Raw genomic sequence first — 22,477 nt, 5'->3', positions numbered from 1 at the left:
GAACTGTTTGGCCATAATGAAAATCGTTATGTTTGGAGGAAAAAGGGGGATGCTTGCAAGCCGAAGAACAACATCCCAACCGTGAAGCACGGGGGTGGCAGCATCATGGTGTGGGGGTGCTTTGCTGCAGGAGGGACTGGTGCACTTCACAAAATAGACGGCATCATGAGGAAGGAAAATTATGTGGATATATTGAAGCAACGTCTCAAGACATCAGTCAGGAAGTTAAAGCTTGGTCGCAAATGGGTCTTCCAAATGGACAATGACCCCAAGCATACTTCCAAAGTTGTGGCATAATGGCTTAAGGACAACAAAGTCAAGGTATTGGAGTGGCCATCACAAAGCCCTGACCTCAATCCTATAGAAGATTTGTGGGCAGAACTGAATAGGCGTGTGCGAGCAAGGAGGCCTACAAACCTGACTCAGTTACACCAGCTCTGTCAGGAGGAATGGGACAAAATTCACCCAACTTATTGTGGGAAGCTTGTGGAAGGCTACCCGAAACGTTTGACCCAAGTTAAACAATTTAAAGGCAATGCTACCAAATACTAATTGAGTGTATGTAAACTTCTGACCCACTGAGAATGTGATGAAAGAAATAAAAGCTTAAATAAATCACTATTATTCTGACATTTCACATTCTTAAAATAAAGTGGTGATCCTAACTGAATTAAGACAGGGAATTTTTACTAGGATTAAATGTCAGGAATTGTGAGAAACTGAGTTTAAATGTATTTGGCTAAGGTGTATGTAAACTTCCAACTTCAACTGTATATCTTAATAAATCAGTGATTTATTTTAAAAACTGAGATTAGGAGCACTCCCTTTAAGAGTGTGCCCCTAATCTCAGCTCGTTACCTGTATAAAAGACACCTGGGAGCCAGAAATCTTTGATTGAGAGGGGGTCAAATACTTATTTCCCTCATTAAAATATATATAAAATGTCATTTTAGTCTTTCTACATGGTACCAAAGTCAAGGGACAGCATTTACCACCGCAATTCAAGAATGATCCCTATAACAGAGTCTCATCTTGATTTGGAACATCCTACCAGTCTATAACAGAGTCTCATCTCACCTTGAGCACAGAGGTCATGAAGACGGAGCAGCCCATGAGGATGAAGATCATGAAGCTGGTGACCCTCTGCTCTCTGATCCCCAGGAACTTGGGCTGTTCCCCGGGGGCCGAGCACTCAGACTCCAGCTTCAGACTGTTGACGTGGGAGATGGAGAGCACAGTGGCTGCTACGAACCAGGGCAGGCCCATGATGGAGCACACCCCCAGCATCACAGACACCACCAGAAGATCCAGGTGGTAGCCACAGCCTTTCTGTTAGGTGGGGGGGGGGGGCACAGTCAGGAGAGAGGCCAACCAGGGAGGGGGTGAGACAGTCAGGAGAGGCCAACCAGGACACAATACAGAGCAAAGGATGTCCATGATACTAGTATCTCCCCAGCTCAAACTCTCTCGAAACGCACGCAGATGGTGAAAGCAAATCATAGATTTTTCTAAACCTATCGTTGTTATTTAAGGTAAATAGTGTTGGCCTCACCCCAGTCTGGAAATCCAGACCTTGTGTACCTGGTCATGGTTCAAGTAGACCCCCCCCCCCCCCCCCCCCCCACCTCTCTAAATATCAGCCTGTCTTCCTCTGTCACAACCCCTCTCGCTCTCTACATATTAGTTTCTGTCTTCTAGTCTTTGTCTCTCACCTTGAGTTTGTGCTCCTTCCTGTTGATGATGACGGCGGTGATCTGTTGGTCCATGAAGATGAGGATTGTGCAGAGCAGGGCAGGGATGGCTGCAGCCAGCATGGTCCACCAGGGGTTGGTACCCAGCGGGGAGATCAGCCAGCCACGGTTCTTAGATGTGGGCTAGAGGAGCAGGCATGGTCAGGAAAGAACGTCACAACACATACAGTAAACCAGAGAGTCTCTAATAACAAGTTGATAATACTCTAAAATTAGGCCAGTGCTATCCAGGTTTCTCTTTTTTTATAACTGGAAGTTGACAAAATAAATGAGTTAATATTTTCCTTACCTTGATCTCACTCAATCAAATCCATTGATAATCAGGACATGATTATTTATCTTATCTAGTCTATATAGGACATTCTTTATCTATTCAGAGTGTCAAGGTTTGTTAGAGCCCCAACACAAATACTTTAAACTAACTACTCTGACCCAGATAAGCACAAAGACACACACAGGCTCCTGCCTGTTATAGTTTAGTGAACTTGGCACATACACCTAACTGATCTAGTTGGTAACCTGACGTACAGTATAATAGCAGGCTGTTAGGGGACTAAATGAAACTTTGGTTTTAGTGTTATACAGTTTTGGTACAATTTTATAAATGCCGACAGATAATTTGTTCGTTCGACATGGTGGGATCTTTTTGTTTCGGTAAAATTAATTATGCGAGAAATGGGGGTCGAAACGTGTTTATGTGCAAATTTTTATATAATAATCGTCATATCGAAGTAAACTTGGGAGTCGCGATGAGATGGTGTGTGGTCCTCCCACTACGACTCAGGAAACCATGCAGTTTATTAGGCTACAGATGAAATAAGTTAGGATGAACTTCACAAGTTGGTGAAAGTGCACGGTGAGGAGCTTGATGCTCATTTCCAATAAATAGCGGGGGTCTTATTCTGGTGACATGATGGTCAATGTTTGGCAAATAAAAACAGGTCTTGCTCTCATACTTTGGGGAGAACAAGTATTTGATACACTGCCGATTTTGCAGGTTTTCCTACTTACAAAGCATGTAGAGGTCTTACTGAGCCAACAACCTCCTTCCCTCAGTAAGAGCATTGAAGATGGGTCGTGGCTGGGTCTTCCAGCATGACAACGACCCGAAACACACAGCCAGGGCAACTAAGGAGTGGCTCCGTAAGAAGCATCTCAAGGTCCCGGAGTGGCCTAGCCAGTCTCCAAACCTGAACCCAATAGAAAATCTTTGGAGGGAGCTGAAAGTCCGTATGCCCAGCGACAGCCCCGAAACCTGAAGGATCTGGAGAAGGTCTGTATGGAGGAGTGGGCCAAAATCCCTGCTGCAGTGTGTGCAAACCTGGTCAAGACCTACAGGAAACGTATGATCTCTGTAATTGCAAACAAAGGTTTCTGTACCAAATATTAAGTTCTGCTTTTCTGATGTATCAAATACTTATGTCATGCAATAAAATGCAAATTAATTACTTAAAAATCATACAATATGATTTTCTGGATTTTTGTTTTAGATTCCGTCTCTCACAGTTGAAGTGTACCTATGATAAAAATTACAGACCTCTACATGCTTTGTATGTAGGAAAACCTGCAAAATCGGCGGTGTATCAAATACTACCTTCCATACTGTATCAGAGCTGTTGGCTGGAGCACACGTGCGAAGACCAGAGTAGGCACATTTGCTATTTAACGCGACAGTTTCTGTGAAAAACTACCGGTAGAGTTGAAAATGCGATGGAAACACATTGAACTTTAGATTTGTATTCGGAACATGAAAAGGAAAAGGTACATTTTGTGTGCACTACGTCATCACGCACATCAAACACCACTGGTGGGAAAATGTGCGTATTTTCTTTTGCAGATTTTTGAATATTTGCATGAAAATCTGCCGCCACGGAAACCTAGCTACTGTAATGACATTTTCAGGACGGATGTAGAACACAGAGATTATTCAAATAAAAGTAAAAAGCTATATTACGCAAATTAGGCACTTAATACAGTGAGAGAAAAAAGTATTTGATCCCCTGCTGATTTTGTACGTTTGCTCACTGACAAAGAAATGATCAGTCTATAATTTTAAATGGTAGGTTTATTTGAACAGTGAGAGACAGAAAAACAACAAAATATCCAGAAAAACGCATGTCAAAAATGTTATAAAATGATTTGCATTTTAATGAGTTATTTGACCCCCTCTCAATCAAAGATTACTCTTAAAGGGAGTGCTCCTAATCTCAGCTTGTTACCTGTATAAAAAACACCTGTCCACAGAAGCAATCAATCAGATTCCAAACTCTCCACCATGGCCAAGACCAAAGAGGTCTCCAAGGATGTCAGGGACAAGATTGTAGACCTACAAGGCTGGAATGGGCTACAAGACCATCGCCAAGCAGCTTGGTGAGAAGGTAACAACAGTTGGTGCGATTATTCGCAAATGGCAGAAACACAAAAGAACTGTCAATCTCCCTCGGCCTGGGGCTCCATGCAAGATCTCACCTTGTGGAGTTGCAATGATCATGAGAACTGTGAGGAATCAGCCCAGAACTACACGGGAGGATCTTGTCAATGATCTCAAGGCAGCTGGGACCATAGTCACCAAGAAAATAATTGGTAACACACTACGCCGTGAAGGACTGAAATCCTGCAGCGCCCGCAAGGTCCCCCTGCTCAAGAAAGCACATATACAGGCCCGTCTGAAGTTTGCCAATGAACATCTGAATGATTCAGAGGAGAACTGGGTGAAAGTGTTGTGGTCAGATGAGACCAAAATGGAGCTCTTTGGCATCAACTCAACTCGCCGTGTTTGGAGGAGGAGGAATGCTGCCTATGACCCCAAGAACACCATCCCCACCGTCAAACATGGAGGTGGAAACATTATGCTTTGGGGGTGTTTTTCTGCTAAGGGGACAGGACAACTTCACCACATCAAAGGGACGATGGACGGGGCCATGTACCGTCAAATCTTGGGTGAGAACCTCCTTCCCTCAGCCAGGGCATTAAAAATGGGTTGTGGATGGGTATTCCAGCATGACAATGACCCAAAACACACCGCCAAGGCAACAAAGGAGTGGCTCAAGAAGAAGCACATTAAGGTCCTGGAGTGGCCTAGCCAGTCTCCAGACCTTAATCCCATAGAAAATCTGTGGAGGGAGCTGAAGGTTCGAGTTGCCAAACGTCAGCCTCGAAACCTTAATGACTTGGAGAAGATCTGCAAAGAGGAGTGGGACAAAATCCCTCCTGAGATGTGTGCAAACCTGGTGGCCAACTACAAGAAACGTCTGACCTCTGTGATTGCCAACAAGGGTTTTGCCACCAAGTACTAAGTCATGTTTTGCAGAGGGGTCAAATACTTATTTCCCTCATTAAAATGCAAATCAATTTATAACATTTTTGACATGCGTTTTCTGGATTTTGTTGTTGTTATTCTGTCTCTCACTGTTCAAATAAACCATTAAAATTATAGACTGATCATGTCTTTGTCAGTGGGCAAACGTACAAAATCAGCAGGGGATCAAATACTTTTTTCCCCTCACTGTATGCTAATTAGGCAATACGGAATACATTTTTTTTTTACATTTTAGTCATTTAGCAGGAATACATAATTACAGTAATTTAAGCCCAATAATTGAAGGTAGGATGGTCATATTATTAACACATTTTAATGCTTTATGCAAACAGTAACAATTTGAAACCATTTATGAAATTATAATACAACTTTTTATATTACTTTATGCAAATTAGATACTTAACACACCCACCCCAACACTCAGCCTAACATAGACAAACACTTCTCAGCATCCTCATACTCACACAGCACCCCCACCAACACACACACTAAGTCTGAACTGTAACACAGAAGGCTACTAGTGTAATAACATGGCTTACTTCTAAAAAGGTAGGCCTACACTGGAGTTAGGTTACATTGTAATGTTATTCTTGGTGTTGATGAGTTACTTTGGTGATGGGAAGATAAACTGCAGAAAATAATTAGCCTAGGCATAGAAAGATAGATGGGACATTTTTAATTCACTGGTATTTAACTATGTTTTTCATCGATTGTCGGGCTGTAGCCACTGAGTTTTTACTTGAAAGAATAAAACCAATCACAAAATTTGCCACTGGCACATTACAGCCACTGCTGAGCAGTGCTGCCTCTCACATGGCTCAATGCCTCAGCAAACTGAGTCATGCATTCCCACACAGCTAGCAATCATGGAAATGGGGGCGGCAAAACATTAATTTGGACCAATCCCTGACAACCCATAAACATAGCTACGAAGCTCTACTTTGTAACCTGCAATGTTTTTTTCCATGTCTCTGAAATCAGCTGAATGACAGAAGTGAAAAACGTTTTACCTTACATTTCAGTGAAAATACATCCGATGACCATGAAACACAGTCAGGACTTTCCAATACTTCTTAGCAATACAATGTAACATCGATCTTACTCTGATAGGTTGAGGAATACCTTCCACCAAGAGCAAATATGAACACACCGATTTCGCGGGATTCACAAGATGGGCTGTCCCACAGATTTGAACGTTCTTAGCATGGCACTTGCTTTACATTTGGGCTTATACCCCGTAAATGTCACATTCAGTATTGTGATTTTTAGACATGGTTAACAATTGCCATGTTAATGTTTTCAAATGATTTATGATGTATTTTGATGACCACATTGACATGTAGTCTTATTTTTTACAATTCTCGCATAGCGTCCATTGTTTGTCGTGTCACCTAACACCCTAATAATAATAGCAGTATCTAGGAGTACTGTATGCAATTCTCAATGGACCCTTTTCCAATATCTGAGATATTCAGATACAGTGGGGAAAAAAAGTATTTAGTCAGCCACCAATTGTGCAAGTTCTCCCACTTAAAAAGATGAGAGAGGCCTGTAATTTTCATCATAGGTACACGTCAACTATGACAGACAAAATGAGGAAAAAAAATCCAGAAAATCACATTGTAGGATTTTTTATGAATTTATTTGCAAATTATGGTGGAAAATAAGTATTTGGTCAATAACAAAAGTTTCTCAATACTTTGTTATATACCCTTTGTTGGCAATGACACAGGTCAAACGTTTTCTGTAAGTCTTCACAAGGTTTTCACACACTGTTGCTGGTATTTTGGCCCATTCCTCCATGCAGATCTCCTCTAGAGCAGTGATGTTTTGGGGCTGTCGCTGGGCAACACGGACTTTCAACTCCCTCCAAAGATTTTCTATGGTGTTGAGATCTGGAGACTGGCTAGGCCACTCCAGGACCTTGAAATGCTTCTTACAAAGCCACTCCTTCGTTGCCCGGGTGGTGTGTTTGGGATCATTGTCATGCTGAAAGACCCAGCCACGTTTCATCTTCAATGCCCTTGCTGATGGAAGGAGGTTTTCACTCAAAATCACATGATACATGGCCCCATTCATTCTTTCCTTTACACGGATCAGTCGTCCTGGTCCCTTTGCAGAAAAACAGCCCCAAAGCATGATGTTTCCACCCCCATGCTTCACAGTAGGTATGGTGTTCTTTGGATGCAACTCAGCATTCTTTGTCCTCCAAACACGACAAGTTCTATTTTGGTTTCATCTGACCATATGACATATGACATTCTCCCAATCCTCTTCTGGATCATCCAAATGCACTCTAGCAAACTTCAGACGGGCCTGGACATGTACTGGCTTAAGCAGGGGGACACGTCTGCACTGCAGGATTTGAGTCCCTGGCGGCGTAGTGTGTTACTGATGGTAGGCTTTGTTACTTTGGTCCCAGCTCTCTGCAGGTCATTCACTAGGTCCCCCCGTGTGGTTCAGGGATTTTTGCTCACCATTCTTGTGATCATTTTGACCCCACGGGGTGAGATCTTGCGTGGAGCCCCAGATCGAGGGAGATTATCAGTGGTCTTGTATGTCTTCCATTTCCTAATAATTGCTCCCACAGTTGATTTCTTCAAACCAAGCTGCTTACCTATTGCAGATTCAGTCTTCCCAGCCTGGTGCAGGTCTACGATTTTGTTTCTGGTGTCCTTTGTCAGCACTTTGGTCTTGGCCATTGTGGAGTTTGGAGTGTGACTGTTTGAGGTTGTGGACAGGTGTCTTTTATACTGATAACAAGTTCAAACAGGTGCCATTAATACAGGTAACGAGTGGAGGACAGAGGAGCCTCTTAAATAAGAAGTTACAGGTCTGTGAGAGCCAGAAATCTTGCTTGTTTGTAGGTGACCAAATACTTATTTTCCACCACAATTTGCAAATAAATTCATTAAAAATCCTACAATGTGATTTTCAGGATTTTTATTTCTCAATTTGTCTGTCATAGTTGACGTGTACCTATGATGAAAATTACAGGCCTCTCTCATCTTTTTAAGTGGGAGAACTTGCACAATTGGTGGCTGACTAAATACTTTTTTTCCCCACTGTATAACCATTTAGATTTTTTTTTTTACAGTTTAAAAAAATTTAAAGCCCCGAACTAAACAAAATTCAGAGTTAACTGTTTGAAACCAATACGTACCTCAAAGCGGTCAGGCACACTCAGTTTGGGGGAGGGAATGCCCACCAGGTAGTCTACCAGGACCAGGATCATGATGGTCAGGAAGACCGCAAAGTCACTGATGGTCGACCGTACCTGGAACACAGAAGGACCGAGAGTGAGAACGAGGTAAAGGTTCAAGTATAGAGGATCAAACGAAGGGAAAGAGCAGGTGGTACGGGCCTAAACTCACTAGTAAACAACCCTGACAGACACACACCATTCCTACTCTAATGCCAAACCTTGGTGGGAAAGTAGAGCTTGGTCTTGAACTGCTTGAGGAAGGAGGAGAGGAAGAAGGTGGTGAAGAAAAGGATGACGGACCAGAAGAGGACGTCAGGGATGTAGGGACCGTGGTGGCTGCAGGCTGGCCCAACTAACTCCCCACGCAGCCTAGAACACTCCTACAACACAGAGACCGGGGGAAGGGACAGTTGAGGGTTGTCAAAATCCAAATAAATGTTATGTCCATGCATGAAAACATCAATACATTTTACTATTGAAATGGGAAAACAGTACGAGACAGATTACAACAATAAAAATGTACCATGGACGCCCCCCATAAGCACGTGCACGCAAACACACACACACCCAGGGGTGCAACTTTGGTTTTAGAAGTGGGGGAGGGGACATCATTATTTTTAAATGTTTTATCCAGTAGAATAAACACTCCAAACAGCCTACCCTACCGCTCGGCGGCGTCCGCATGGTCCTAAAGCACACCTTTGCCTAGTTTTGTATCACATTCAATGATAAAACTGGGCGGGACAAAAATGTAATTTCAGAACATTGGGTGGGGGGGGACATGTTGCGCCCCTGCACACACCACTTACTGTGACATCCAGTTGGGTCCAAGAAATTGATTCTGGTGCGACCTGGCTGTGGTTCCAGACCTGCTGGATCTCAGGCGTGGCATTAACCGGCGGAGAACATTGACACCTGAGACAGAGACGGAACATTAACCTCTACACCGTTCACCTTCTAGAACTGACCTTCTAACTAAACACCTGTGGTAGTTTGGATGTGCAGAGTACACTTCCTTTGAACTATGTAGAAGGTTGTAGCTCAGTGTTCTTACATATAGAAGGTGAGGTTGTAGCTCAGTGTTCTTACATATAGAAGGTGAGGTTGTAGCTCAGTGTTCTTACATATAGAAGGTGAGGTTGTAGCTCAGTGTTCTTACATATAGAAGGTGAGGTTGTAGCTCAGTGTTCTTACATATAGAAGGTGAGGTTGTAGCTCAGTGTTCTTACATATAGAAGGTGAGGTTGTAGCTCAGTGTTCTTACATATAGAAGGTGAGGTTGTAGCTCAGTGTTCTTACATATAGAAGGTGAGGTTGTAGCTCAGTGTTCTTACATATAGAAGGTGAGGTTGTAGCTCAGTGTTCTTACATATAGAAGGTGAGGTTGTAGCTCAGTGTTCTTACATATAGAAGGTGAGGTTGTAGCTCAGTGTTCTTACGTGTAGAAGGTGAGGTTGTAGCTCAGTGTTCTTACGTGTAGAAGGTGAGGTTGTTCAGCTCATTGTTCATGTTGATGGGGTAGAGTTCTCCCAGGTGAACCAGCTTCTCCAGGGCCTCATAGATGAAGATGATGCAAATGAGCGCTGCGAAGGCTTCCTCCGTGAAGCGGGTGATGTAACAGACCAGGGAGCTGGCGTCCGTGGCAACCAGGACGAGGCACAGGAAGGCCGTCCACAGGCCGATGCTGGTCCTCAAGGACAGGTAGGACAGGTCATAGTCACTGGACAAGGGGAGAGGGAGACAGAGGGTTAGGGAGACCCACACACAATACTAAAACAACTAATATGGACAACTTAAAGTACTGGCATTGGTCCTACACAACCCTGATATGTCACAAAAAGGAGAAATAATTTCAAACTTACAGAAGTAGGAATCCTAAAACTGAATAAGTAACAACCCTTGAACCATGACCAGGTAAACAAGGTCTGGATTTCCATACTGGGGGGAGACATACACTATTTACCTTATAGAAGAACGGCAATAGGTTTAGAAAAAGCAATGACTCAGGGAATCTGTTTGCTTGCAACATCAGTGTGTGTGTGTGTGTGTGTGTGTGTGTGTCTCTATAAAGAGCCCAGGAGAGTGGACCCGGTTACAGTCTTCCTCTTCTCTCTGACCCTTTTGATCACACACAGAGGGGAGAGATAATGGCACCCTGCAGCCTTCCACTGCTGGCCCTGGCCTGCCTGTCTCTGTCGGTCACAGCTCAGCCCACCGGGGGGACCCTCCATGTTCAGACAGATCATGGACACTGTGGCAGAGCTGAAGGAAAAGTCTGACCTAACAGCCAGCGTGCTCGGTAAGATGGACCTGGGAAACATGAATTATGCTGTGACGATTTAGGTTGTGTGTGTGTGTGTGTGTGTGTGTGTGTGTGTGTGTGTGTGTAAGCCTGAAATGCCACTATGCATGTGTAGTGGAAGAGAGGGAGTGTGTATAAAGAAAGATCTCTGTACAATGAAAGTGAGTGTATTCTCATTGTTTCTAGCTATGAAAGAGAGAATGGAATCCATGGAGAAAGAGCTGCAGGCACTGAAAGGTGAGAAAGATGCATCATCGGTTCTGTGGAGTGTTGTAACTGATAAGAATGTGGTGAGGTTGCACACATGCGTAGACGCATAGACAATGAGAACCACTGGTGTGTGATTTGGAATATTGTGTTGATAAATGAATGAAATGTGCATTCCACAGACATTCCTAAGGTGGCGTTCGCGGTATCACTGGGAGGCGATGGACTCCAAAAGACAGGCAACTTCAACAAAAAGCTGGTCTACAAAAAGGTCTTGACAAATGTTGGTGGTGCATACAACGTAGAGACAGGTAATACACACACACACACACACACACACACACACACACACACACACACACACACACACACACTTGAACCCTCTCCTCATTCTTCCCCTGTTAAAAACAACCCTGTTCTCTCAGGTGAATTCACGGCCCTGATTCGTGGAGTCTACTACATCCGGTTCACGGCCAACGGTCCCACGGACTTCACCCTGAGCTCCATGCTGTATAAGCACGGTGGCCAAGTCATTCTGGCTGCTCATGAGAATCTGTCCGGCGAGGGCAGCGACACGGCGTCTTATGGAGCAGCTCTACTGCTGGAGGAGGGAGACAGTCTGCAAATGGTGCTGTGGGCCAACACCCAGGTCTGGGACAACGACAACCACCACAGCACCTTCAGCGGTTTCCTCCTCTTCCCCATGCCAGAGCAGCCAGAGACATAGATCTTCATCCCTCCTCTTCCCCATGCCAGAGCAGCCAGAGACATACATCTTCATCCCTCCTCTTCCCCATGCCAGAGCAGCCAGAGACATATATCTTCATCCCTCCTCTTCCCCATGCCAGAGCAGCCAGAGACATATATCTTCATCCCTCCTCTTCCCCATGCCAGAGCAGCCAGAGACATATATCTTCATCCCTCCTCTTCCCCATGCCAGAGCAGCCAGAGACATAGATCTTCATCCCTCCTCTTCCCCATGCCAGAGCAGCCAGAGACATATATCTTCATCCCTCCTCTTCCCCATGCCAGAGCAGCCAGAGACATAGGTGTACATACACAGTAGCATTGTTTTCCACTGTTTTCAACTGTTGTTAAATCATTGACTGAATTAAAAATAACATTGAGGTGAACGACTGCTTATTCCGCATATTAGACTGGGCGTTTATGACTATTTTACCTCCAGTGGGAACATAAGTTATTTTCCAGTAGATTAAAGATAATTTATCTTAACTCTTGGGATGATCTTTCCTCTTTGAACACTAGGGCCTAATACCATAATACACCGCAATTTCATTACAGACGGTTGGTCCTCTTCCATTTCAGTTGAGTGTAGGTGTCAGTCTTCTCCTTACCAGCAGATGGCGCTATAGTAACACCATTTCCAGATCTGGTTTACAGTGGGATGGCCCACCAGCCCTGTAGCCTTACAATGTGGACAGACTTTCAAGTTGTTGACCACAGTTGAATCTGATGTTTTAGTGCTGGGCTGGATAGGTTTCCATCATATTGCTCATCAAATCCTTCCAGATGAAAGAAGGAAAGGAGACAAGAAGGAAAGGAGTCAAGAGAAGGTGTTCTTAGGAGGGAAAGGAGCAAAGAGAAGGTGTTCTTAGGAGGGAAAGGAGACAAGAGAAGGTGTTCTTAGGAGGGAAAGGAGACAAGAGAAGGTGTTCTTAGGAGGGAAAGGAGACAAGAGAAGGTGTTCTTAGGAGGGAAAGGAGACAAGAGAAGGTGTTCTTAGGAGGGAAAGGAGACAAGAGAAGGTGTTCTTAGGAGGGAAAGGAGACATGAGAAGGAAAGAAAAGGAGAGAAAGAGGCAGGGTTCATACACATTTTGACACATGGAATTTCATGACTTCTCCATGACTTTTATCAAAATTTCCATGACCAACAATTGGCGGTGTCTCTATGCATGTATAAAAAAGTCAGCGTAATGTGGTATCAACACTGGGAGGCTGCTCTCTCATCCCATGTACCATCTCCTGTCGTTGTGCAAGGCACTTAACCCCCCACAAAGTAGAATCCCTGTTAGGCAACTGTATAAAACACTTGTGGTCAACCCTCAGTCTGGAGAGCTGCTGGGTGTGCAGGATTTTGATCAAGCCCTGCTCAAACACATCTCAGTCAGTTTATCAAGGTTCGGTTCAGCAGCTCATTCCTAAAATATGTGTTGTTAGAGGAATTAAAGCCTGCACTCTCATTAGCTCTCCTGGAGGATGGTTGACCACCCTTGACGTAAAACATTACAAACAAATATATTTTATGCCTTTTGAAATAATTAGCTCATTCAATATATCAAAAGATCAAATGGCTATAGTAGGCTACAAATATTTTAAAACATTAATACATGCTAATAATAGCTAAACAGTTAACTAGAGGATACAAGACATATTTTGAATTGTCTACCTAGTTAATCTGTTGTCTCATATTTTATAGGCTAGGCCTACCTGCTTCTGCAATGTCCGACAGTCTCTCTCTTCTTGAGCAACGGCCCACTAGTCTAGCACTATGCAGGTGACGCTCGCAAACACCGATGCGCTAGTGTCATTCCGATCCTGGCTGATATGTCGATTTTTTTTTGATTTATAAAATACTTAAAAACTGTGCCTAAAACAATTACATTAACAGAAATTAATTTTCCCATGACGTTTGAAAAACATTTTCAGATTTGATCATTTTCCAAAACTTTCCCAGACCTGGAAAACACCATTTAAAAATTCTATGACTTTTCCAGGATTTCCATGACCATACGAACCCTGAGGAGGTGTTTGAGACAGTTGGGACACGGCTCCAGCAGTAGCCTGGACGCTCACCTGCAGAATTTGAAGAGGATCTTCTCAAAGACCAGGACTGGCCCAGTGCTGCCCAGGATGGTGAGTGGCTGGCCCGCAAACATGGAGAAGGCCACGCCCGTCAGAGACGCCCCGAACAACGACTCGATCGCACTCTGGGTGTGGAAGGGAGCGAGAGAGGAGAGAGACAGAGGGAGTGGAATGGAGGGGAGATTAGACAAAGATGGTGAGTAATTAAACATTTCTATCACAAACTCATCAATAACTGTTGACAAATACACAATATTTCCCATTAGTTTTTTGGTGACATCACTCACAATGTTTCCCTTGGTGGCCTCGCCCAGCAGGCCTCCGAAAGTGATGACAGGGGACATGCAGGCGCAGTAGAGGAACAGTACAGAGGCCAGGCACTGCAGGCTCAGAGCATCCCTAATATCTCTCCACAGGAACGGAGCTTTTCTTCTTACATCCATCACCAGGCCCCCAAAGATCCTGACAGAGGAGGAGAGAGGGAGGGAGAAGACGTCAGAGAGCAGTTTAAAAACAGAGAGCGGGGAAGCCAGTGGGGGAGTTTTAATAATAGTTTAATTGCTAGAGAGATGTGATATCATCTCTGCACCTTTAGTATTGGGGACAACTCTAAACTGGACAGACTATGTGTAGAAGGCAAGTGGAATATGGACGGACGGACGGGGGCGCACACACACACACCTCCAGTACAGACCTCTTCAGGTCATGTTTCAGAGGGGTCAAGTACAGCATGTTCAAAGCCTACATAAACACTTTAAAGTGATGTCACCCTTAATGCCATACAGTTATTAACTCTATCTTCTTCACTGGGCAGAATGTAATTACTCCACATTACACAGTAATAATAATAATAATAATAATAATAATAATAATAATAATAATAATAATAATAATGCCATTTAGCAGACGCTTTTATCCAAAGCGACTTACAGTCATGCGTGCATACATTATTTTTTTTTTTAAAAAATTTGTGTATGGGTGGTCCCGGGGATCGAACCCACTACCTTGGCGTTACAAGCGCCGTGCTCTACCAGCTGAGCTAGAGGACCACGGTGTAACTAGTGGTCCACATTACACAGTAACTAGTGGTCCACATTACACAGTATCTAGTGGTCCACATTACACAGTAACTAGTGGTCCACATTACACAGTAACTAGTGGTCCACATTACACAGTATCTAGTGGTCCACATTACACAGTATCTAGTGGTCCACATTACACAGTATCTAGTGGTCCACATTACACAGTATCTAGTGGTCCACATTACACAGTATCTAGTGGTCTACATTACACAGTATCTAGTGGTCTACATTACACAGTATCTAGTGGTCCACATTACACAGTATCTACTGGTCAATAATATACAACTCTACTTTCCCATGAAATAAGCTACAATTGAAGCCCAGTTAGTAAAAGTAAGGATTCAGAAAGAAATCTAGTATATTTTGTATTTTTCATGAACTAGACATACACTATGGAGTGGTCTCAGTATTATTGGAGAGTGAACGGTCTGACTGTTTAACCCTGCTTGGTGACTAGTGACTAGCTCTGGCTTGATGTGTAGACGGTGTGGGGCTGTGGAGTACTGGTGAAGTGGCGCTAGATGAAAACGCTGTAGTAGACCTCTTCAGCCTCTACAGCAGACACATGAAAGGCTTTCCAAACCTCTATTGAATAGCTCTCATGTTTATAATGCTTTTATAATGAGCTGCCAAGGTGACCACTCAGTCTGGCAGCTCCTTTTCATCTAAAAGGACTTAAAGAAAACCCATTGTGTGTGTGTGTGTGTGTGTGTGTGTGTGTGTGTGTGTGTGTGTGTGTGACCCACCTCCCTGTCCTCTGTAGCTCTGGTCCTGCTTGGTGTTGGTCTTCTTTGAAGGACTCATTATGGGCAGAGCCGTTGGGCACGGAAGGCATCTTCCTCTTCTCCTGTGTAGAGAAACACCCCCCAAAGGCCAGGCCAGGTTACTGCACAGCCCTCAACTTTCTAACCATCCGTACTGTACACACACCATGGCCACAACAGTTCTCTTACAATATTACCTATCAGCATGTCTCACATGTTCAACAGCAGTCAGCAACCAGCCAACCACTATCTTCTTCCAGAACTCTCACCTGAGATGGGACACTCTTGGGGGGCTCGATTCGTATCGTAGGGTCCCACTCTCCTGGGGGTAGGACGGTCACCTGGTCCAGAAACTCATCTATCCCCGACAGCAGATCGTTCCGGTCTTTGGCCTTGTACGCTACATCATGGAAGATCTGGCACAGGACAACAACAGCAGTCTCTCAAACGAAATGTCACTGCTTCTGACACCACAGCAAATGGAACCAATTGGTGATTGGCCAAGGTTGAAATTGGACCAATCCAGAGCTGTGTTGTAGTGCTCCTCACCTCGTCTGTCATCAGCGTGGCGATGGAGCGGCCAATCTCGTGGTACTGAGGACCCTTCCCAAACGGACCCAGCAGCAGGAACAGGAACCTGACCAATAGGAGAGCAGGATAGAATCTGAGTCCATCCAAGCACACACCCCCCTCAACACACAATATATTTTTCCAAAATTGTCATCTACTGCCATAACTCCTTCACTGTCAAAATAACTCACTGCCTGTCATACGATTCAGATAAGTGTGTGTGTGTGTGTGTGTACGCCTCTGTGTGTGTGTGTGCATACTGTGTTACCTGGTGGGTACGGGGACCTCAGTGAGACCAGTGAGCAGCACGGCGGGGGACAGCCTGATGAAGGCTATGATTGGTCGCTCCAGGAATTCCACCTCTCCCACCAGCACATTGGACGCCTCCGCCCCCGGAGGGATCTTCTTCATGAAGTTCATGTCCACCTGGGAGGTCGAAGGTCACAGGGTTAAACAGGAAGAATACCTGCTTGGATGTTCCTGAAGTTGAATTGTATTGTTTAAACCAAATTCCTATGACCAACAATTGGTGGCGTATATGTTTTTGGGCAGAAATGTGGTATCAACACTGGGAGGCTGCTCTCTGATCCCATTTACCATCTCCTGTCGTTGTGCAAGGCACTTAACCCCCCACAAAGTAGAATCCCTGTTAGGCAACTGTATAACACATGTGGTCAACCCTCAGTCTGGAGAGCTGCTGGGTGTGCAGGCTTTTGATCAAGCCCTGCTCAAACACGTCAGAGTCAGTTTATCAAGGTTCGGTTCAGCAGCTCATTCCTAAAATATGTGTTGTTAGAGGAATTAAAGCCTGCACTCTCATTAGCTCTCCTGGAGGATGGTTGACCACCCTTGATGTAAAACATTACAAACAAATATATTTTATGCCTTTATCAAATAATTTGCTCATTCAATATATCAAAGATCATATAGGGGAAACACTGAACAGTTAACTAGAGCGATAACTAGCTAGGCTACAAGATATGTTTTGAATTGGCTACCTAGTTAGTCTGTTCTCTATCATATTTTATAGACCTCTCCTTGAGCAATGGCCCACATGCACACACACAGATGCACTAAAGTGTCATATTCCGATCCTGGCTGATATGTAGATTTTTCGGTGATTTATAAAATATTTAAAAACTGTGCCTAAAGAAATTACATTAACAGAGATTATTAAAATACATTTCCATGACTTTTCAGATTTGATCATTTTCCAAAACTTTTCCAGGCCAGGAAAACACCATTGTAAATTCCATGACTTTTCCAGGATTTTTATGACTGCATTATGATGCTATTGTTTGCCAAATTGGGCCAAATTACCACAAAATTCTCAAATGTTATAAACTGTGGAAAAACATAAGTTGTGTGTTTTGGTAACATGGTCAGTTACTGAGGATATGTGTGAAAACGGGTAGTTGGGGGTTGGACTATTACATCACACAGGACATAGCCTAATAAATCACATAGATGTGTGCTGCTGCTGCAGGAACTACAGTGCTATGAAAAAGTATTTGCCCCCTTTCTAATTTTCTCTACTTTTGCATATTTGTGATACTGAATGTTATCAGATCTTCAACCAAAACCTAATATTAGATCAAGGGAACAAATAACACAACAATTACATATTTATTTCATAAACAAAGTTATGCAACACCCAATTCCCCTGTGTGAAAAAGTAATTGCCCCCTTACACTCAATAACTGGTTGTGCCACATTTAGCTGCAATGACTCCAACCAAATGCTTCCTGTAGTTGTTGATCAGTCTCTCACGTCGCTGTGGAGGAATTTTGGCCCACTCTTCCATGCAGAACTGGTTTAACTCAATGACGTGTGGGTTTTCAAACATGCTCGTTTCAAGTACTGCCACAACATCTCAATTGGGATTAGGTCTGGACTTTGACTAGGCCATTCCAAAACTTCAAATGTGTTGCTTTTTAGCAATTTTCATGTAGACTTGATTGTGTGTTTTGGATCATTGTCTTGTTTTGGATCATTGGATCACCATCACACCACCACCACCATGCTTGACCTTTGGTATGATGTTCTTACTGTGGAATGGAAAGTTTGGTTTTCGCCAGGCATAGTGGGACCCATCTCGTCCAAAAAGTTGACTCAAGTTTGCCAAAAAGCACCTGGATGATCATCAAGACTCTTGGAAGAACGTTCTATGGACAGATGATTCAAAATTATAACTTTTTGGATGACATGGTTCCAGTAATGCCTGGCGAAAACCAAACTCCACAGTAAGAACTCCACAGTAAGACCATCATACCAAAGGTCAAGCATGGTGGTGGTGGTGTGATGGTTTGGGGATGCTTTTCTGCCTCAGGACCTGGACGACTTGCCTTAATAGAAGGAACCATGAATTCTGCTCTGTATCAGAGAATTCTACAGGAGAATGTCAGACCATCCGTCTGCGAACTGAAGCTGAAGCGCAGCTGGGTCATGCAGCAAGACAATGATCCAAAACACACAATCAAGTCTACATGAACATTGCTAAAAAGCAACACATTTGAAGTTTGAATGGCCTAGTCAAAGTCCAGACATAATCCCAATTGAGATGTTGTGGCAGGACTTGAAACGAGCAGTTCATGCTTGAAAACCCACACGTCACTGAGTTAAAGCAGTTCTGGATGGAAGAGTGGGCCAAAATTCCTCTACAGCGACGTGAGAGACTGATCAACAACTACAGGAAGCATTTGGTTGGAGTCATTGCAGCTAAAAGGTGGCACAACCAGTTGAGTGTAAGGGGGCAATTACTTTTTCACACAGGGGAATTGGGTGTCGCATAACTTTGTTTATGAAATAAATATGTAATTGTTGTGTTATTTGTTCACTTATGTTCCCTTGATCTAATATTAGGTTTTGGTTGAAGATCTGATAACATTCAGTATCACAAATATGCAAAAGTAGAGAAAATTAGAAAGGGGGCAAATACTTTTTCATAGCACTGTATATCTGTGCTTCTGACAGCCGTACTGCTTCACAAAAAACAAGCCAAAAAACGAGAATCAAAACAGACTCACTGGACCACGGTCAAACCACTACAGATAGATCAACACAGTCACGGCACTGTGGTCACACACATTAACACACACGGCACTGACAAGTAACATGTCATGTACAATCACGTCACGGTATAACAGTCTCATGGAACAGCCAGGGACAACACAACTTACTGCAGGCCTCCTGGCACCCCCTCCCCGGGAACCACAACTACAGTGGCAAGTCTGCTGAGGGCGGGACAAACAGGATACAGACAGGGGCACAACTTAATTCAGATCACACCACAAGCTCAGCTCACACACTCAGCATGGGGTACAATCTGGATCCACGATGTCACCCCTTTAATAATAACAACACTATCCTCATAATACACTGTTCACCTACCCATCAGTCCCCCCCATGGAGTGGAACCATGGAACCCAGTCACTTTGTTCAGTTTCCAGCGCCACCATGTTTTATTTCCAATGAGATAGAGATATACACCTACTCATTCAAGGGGTTTTTCTTTTATTTTTACTATTTTGATTTGTTTAACACATTTTGGGTTACTACATGATTCCATATGTGTTATTTCATAGTTTTGATGTCTTCACTATTATTCTACAATGTAGAAAATAGTACAAATTAAGAAAAACCCTTGAATGAGTAGGTGTGTCCAAACTTTTGACTGGTACTGTATATTTGTATTATTATGTTCAGTTCAATATATCATTTAAAAGTATGCATTAAGGAGTCTATAATAGAATATACATGTCAAAACTAATGTAGACATTAATAAATGCATTTCTATACCTTCCAAAATATTTTTTACAAATGGAGGAGTACCAAGATGGCTGCGAGGTGGTCTCAAAACAGCGCCCCCTGTCAGTCATCCAGGGTTTATACACATCATTGGTTATTTAATATACGTTTCATGTGAAAGCTGCTGCATCTGGTTGTGCAGTCAGTCTGACTTCTCTGTAGAGCCCTGCATGGGCATGAATTTTAAGCCCGTGCCCTACCTATGCGTCGACATTCAGGCCCTACCCAGGCCCGATTGCTTTTACCAAATTAAAGCCCCGGCCCTGACCGAAACCAGAAATAACTTCCTCCATTAGCTGCTCCTGTCAGTCACTCCCTGCACGCAGCTCACTCTGATCACGGTGGCTCCGAGTCTGGGAGTATCCATAGCAACGGCTCTGCTAGGTCAATGATGAGACATTTACATTTTAGTCATTTAGCAGACGCTCTTATCCAGAGCGACTTACAGGAGCAATTAGGGTTAAGAAGCCTTGCTCAAGGGCACAGACATATTTTTCACCTAGTCGGCTCGGGGATTAGAACCAGCGACCTTTCGGTTACTGGCACAACGCTCTTAACCACTAAGCTACCTGACATGACAGCAGTTAGAGTAGTAGCTAACAGTAGCTAGGAACATTATTAGTAGCTAACAGCTAACAAAACTCAAGGAACATTATTTTCTGTGAAATAATCTCTCATGTCTTATATTTGACGAGGTTGAAGCACCATTATGATCTTAGTCAGATAGGACTATGGCTCAGCTTCAAAATGTTAGTGATCAATTTAGTGATACACGAGCCCTGCCCGTAACCCTAGTTATTGATTAAAAATAAATAAATAAATAGGCCCTACTCGGCCCGTACCCAATGTATACACTTATCAAGATAACATCCCTGGTCATTCCTACTGCCTCTGATCTGGCCGACTCACTAATCACAAATGCTTTGTTTGTAAATTATGTCTGAGTTTAGGAGTGTGCCCCTGGCTATCCACAAATACAAATACAATTGTGCTGTCTGGTTTGGTTAATATAACATTTACATTTACATTTACGTCATTTAGCAGACGCTCTTATCCAGAGCGACTTACAAGGACTGTAAAATGATTTATACTTTTACACATAAGTATATTTAAAACCAAGTAGTATTTTACTGGGTGACTTTCACTTTTACTTCAGTCATTTTCTATTAAGGTATCTTTACTTTTACTCAAGTATGACAATTGGGTACTTTTTCCAGCACTGGCTATCGGTACACTATAATTACAAGTAAGTACCCCTCAAGATACACAGGATTTGGCTAGTTAAAATGAAGTGTAACACCTAGTAATTACATTGTACTTATGCAGATATTACATGTACTAGTGTATTTATTCTTCCACTTGGGTCGCACTTCCAGAAGCTTGAAAATGAGGGCCAGGTTGTCAGAATGGGTGATGTAATGTACTGTATAAGTTAGTGAACTTAGTGGAAACCTGCCCATTTGTAACAAGCATGGTAACAAGCATTCGCTGTTATACTTCTGTAATTACAGACCGCAATTCCTACCAGGTTTATCTTGTTATTACATTGTAACTATGAGTTATTACTGTTAACTACAATACTTGTTACAGTATGAAAATGTATGCACTGACTAACTGTAAGTCGCTCTGGATAAGAGTGTCTGCTAAATGACTAAAATGTAAATGTAATGTCGGGCCCGGGTCGGGTAACAGAGCTCTACTTCTCTGTCCTCGTGGCGGTGGGTCTACACAAGGCACAGCAGTGGGAGGAGAGGAGACGTTACCTTGCTGAAGTCCACAGTGCTGTTCTCTCTGCTTCCTCCGTTGATGCGGCTCTCACTCGGTTTACTGTTCTCCAGGTTCCCAGGAGCTGATTGGGGGGACGCCAGGAGGCCTGCCCAAGGGGAGGAGGAGGATGGGGGAGGGGTAGAAGAAACCAGTGGTCAATTGAACAGTAAAAATTAACTGTGTATGGCCGATATGAATTGGGGATTGGTATAATTGTGTACGTCTACAAATTGTATGTGTCTGAGAAGGGGGCTATGTATGTGTGACTCTGTGAGTTTGAGAGATTGTTCAGACATGCAGCTGCTCAGCACATGCTGGGTGAGAAACTCCACTTATGCAACACAAAGCCATTAGAGATGGTAGAAATAACAAAACAGTGGGGGGATAAATTAGGTAGACATCCATAGACATCCTCTCAGTGTTGTGGTTGGACAGAGCGGTTTCAGAGGTTTTTAATGGTGGAATGTGTTCCAATGGGGCCCTGCCTGCCTGCGTCAAACCCCTGCATCTTACTGAATCAGTCAGCCCACTCAGCCAAGATACACCACATGGTCCAGTTAGACACTTAGACAGCTCATTTAAAGCTGGGAAAAACTGAACTGAACACACGCACTTGTTGACACACACACACACACACGTCATCCTCTTGCTATAAAAACGTATTTGGACCTCCTGTCGTCTTACAGTCTATGAGCCTTGCCATCTGAAACTAGGACTTGCTCTAGAACGCACTCTGCGTAATACTGTGCAGCGTCTGTGTGTGTGTGTGTATGTGTGTGTGTGTGTGTGTGTGTGTGTGTGTGTGTGTGAAACCGGAGCATGCCTCATATTAACCATGACATCATTTATTAGCCAGTGGTAATAGTGCCGGATTACAA

General features: G+C 43.5%; 2 protein-coding genes across 3 annotated transcripts in view; one reads left to right on the top strand and one right to left on the bottom strand.

Annotated features, from left to right (window-relative positions):
• LOC311140404 (sodium bicarbonate cotransporter 3-like) overlaps positions 1-22,477 on the bottom strand; it is a gene marked incomplete at both ends in the record, with an annotated part of 64,112 nt that overhangs the window by 7,816 nt on the left and 33,819 nt on the right. For both annotated transcript variants that reach the window (XM_084175443.1, XM_084175442.1), the window contains 13 exons: positions 1,078-1,329; positions 1,713-1,874; positions 8,234-8,347; positions 8,494-8,655; positions 9,085-9,190; positions 9,750-9,995; positions 13,601-13,734; positions 13,897-14,071; positions 15,438-15,538; positions 15,725-15,871; positions 16,005-16,092; positions 16,294-16,451; positions 21,596-21,705. In XM_084175443.1, the coding sequence (XP_084031569.1) occupies positions 1,078-1,329; positions 1,713-1,874; positions 8,234-8,347; positions 8,494-8,655; positions 9,085-9,190; positions 9,750-9,995; positions 13,601-13,734; positions 13,897-14,071; positions 15,438-15,538; positions 15,725-15,871; positions 16,005-16,092; positions 16,294-16,451; positions 21,596-21,705 (1,955 nt within the window). The remainder of the gene's footprint in view (positions 1-1,077; positions 1,330-1,712; positions 1,875-8,233; positions 8,348-8,493; positions 8,656-9,084; positions 9,191-9,749; positions 9,996-13,600; positions 13,735-13,896; positions 14,072-15,437; positions 15,539-15,724; positions 15,872-16,004; positions 16,093-16,293; positions 16,452-21,595; positions 21,706-22,477) is intronic.
• On the top strand, positions 10,505-11,511 carry LOC311139220 (complement C1q-like protein 2; the record flags this gene model as incomplete). The annotated part of the gene is made up of 4 exons (XM_084174125.1): positions 10,505-10,574; positions 10,764-10,814; positions 10,967-11,095; positions 11,210-11,511. 4 exons carry the CDS (start codon positions 10,505-10,507, stop codon positions 11,509-11,511), a joined length of 552 nt encoding a protein of 183 aa, XP_084030251.1.

This window comes from Coregonus lavaretus (assembly GCF_964263955.1).
Source record: "Coregonus lavaretus genome assembly, chromosome: 13".
Lineage (NCBI taxonomy): Eukaryota > Metazoa > Chordata > Actinopteri > Salmoniformes > Salmonidae > Coregonus > Coregonus lavaretus.
Note: the sequence above shows the minus strand (reverse complement) of the source record. Positions and strands in the feature narration are given on the sequence as shown.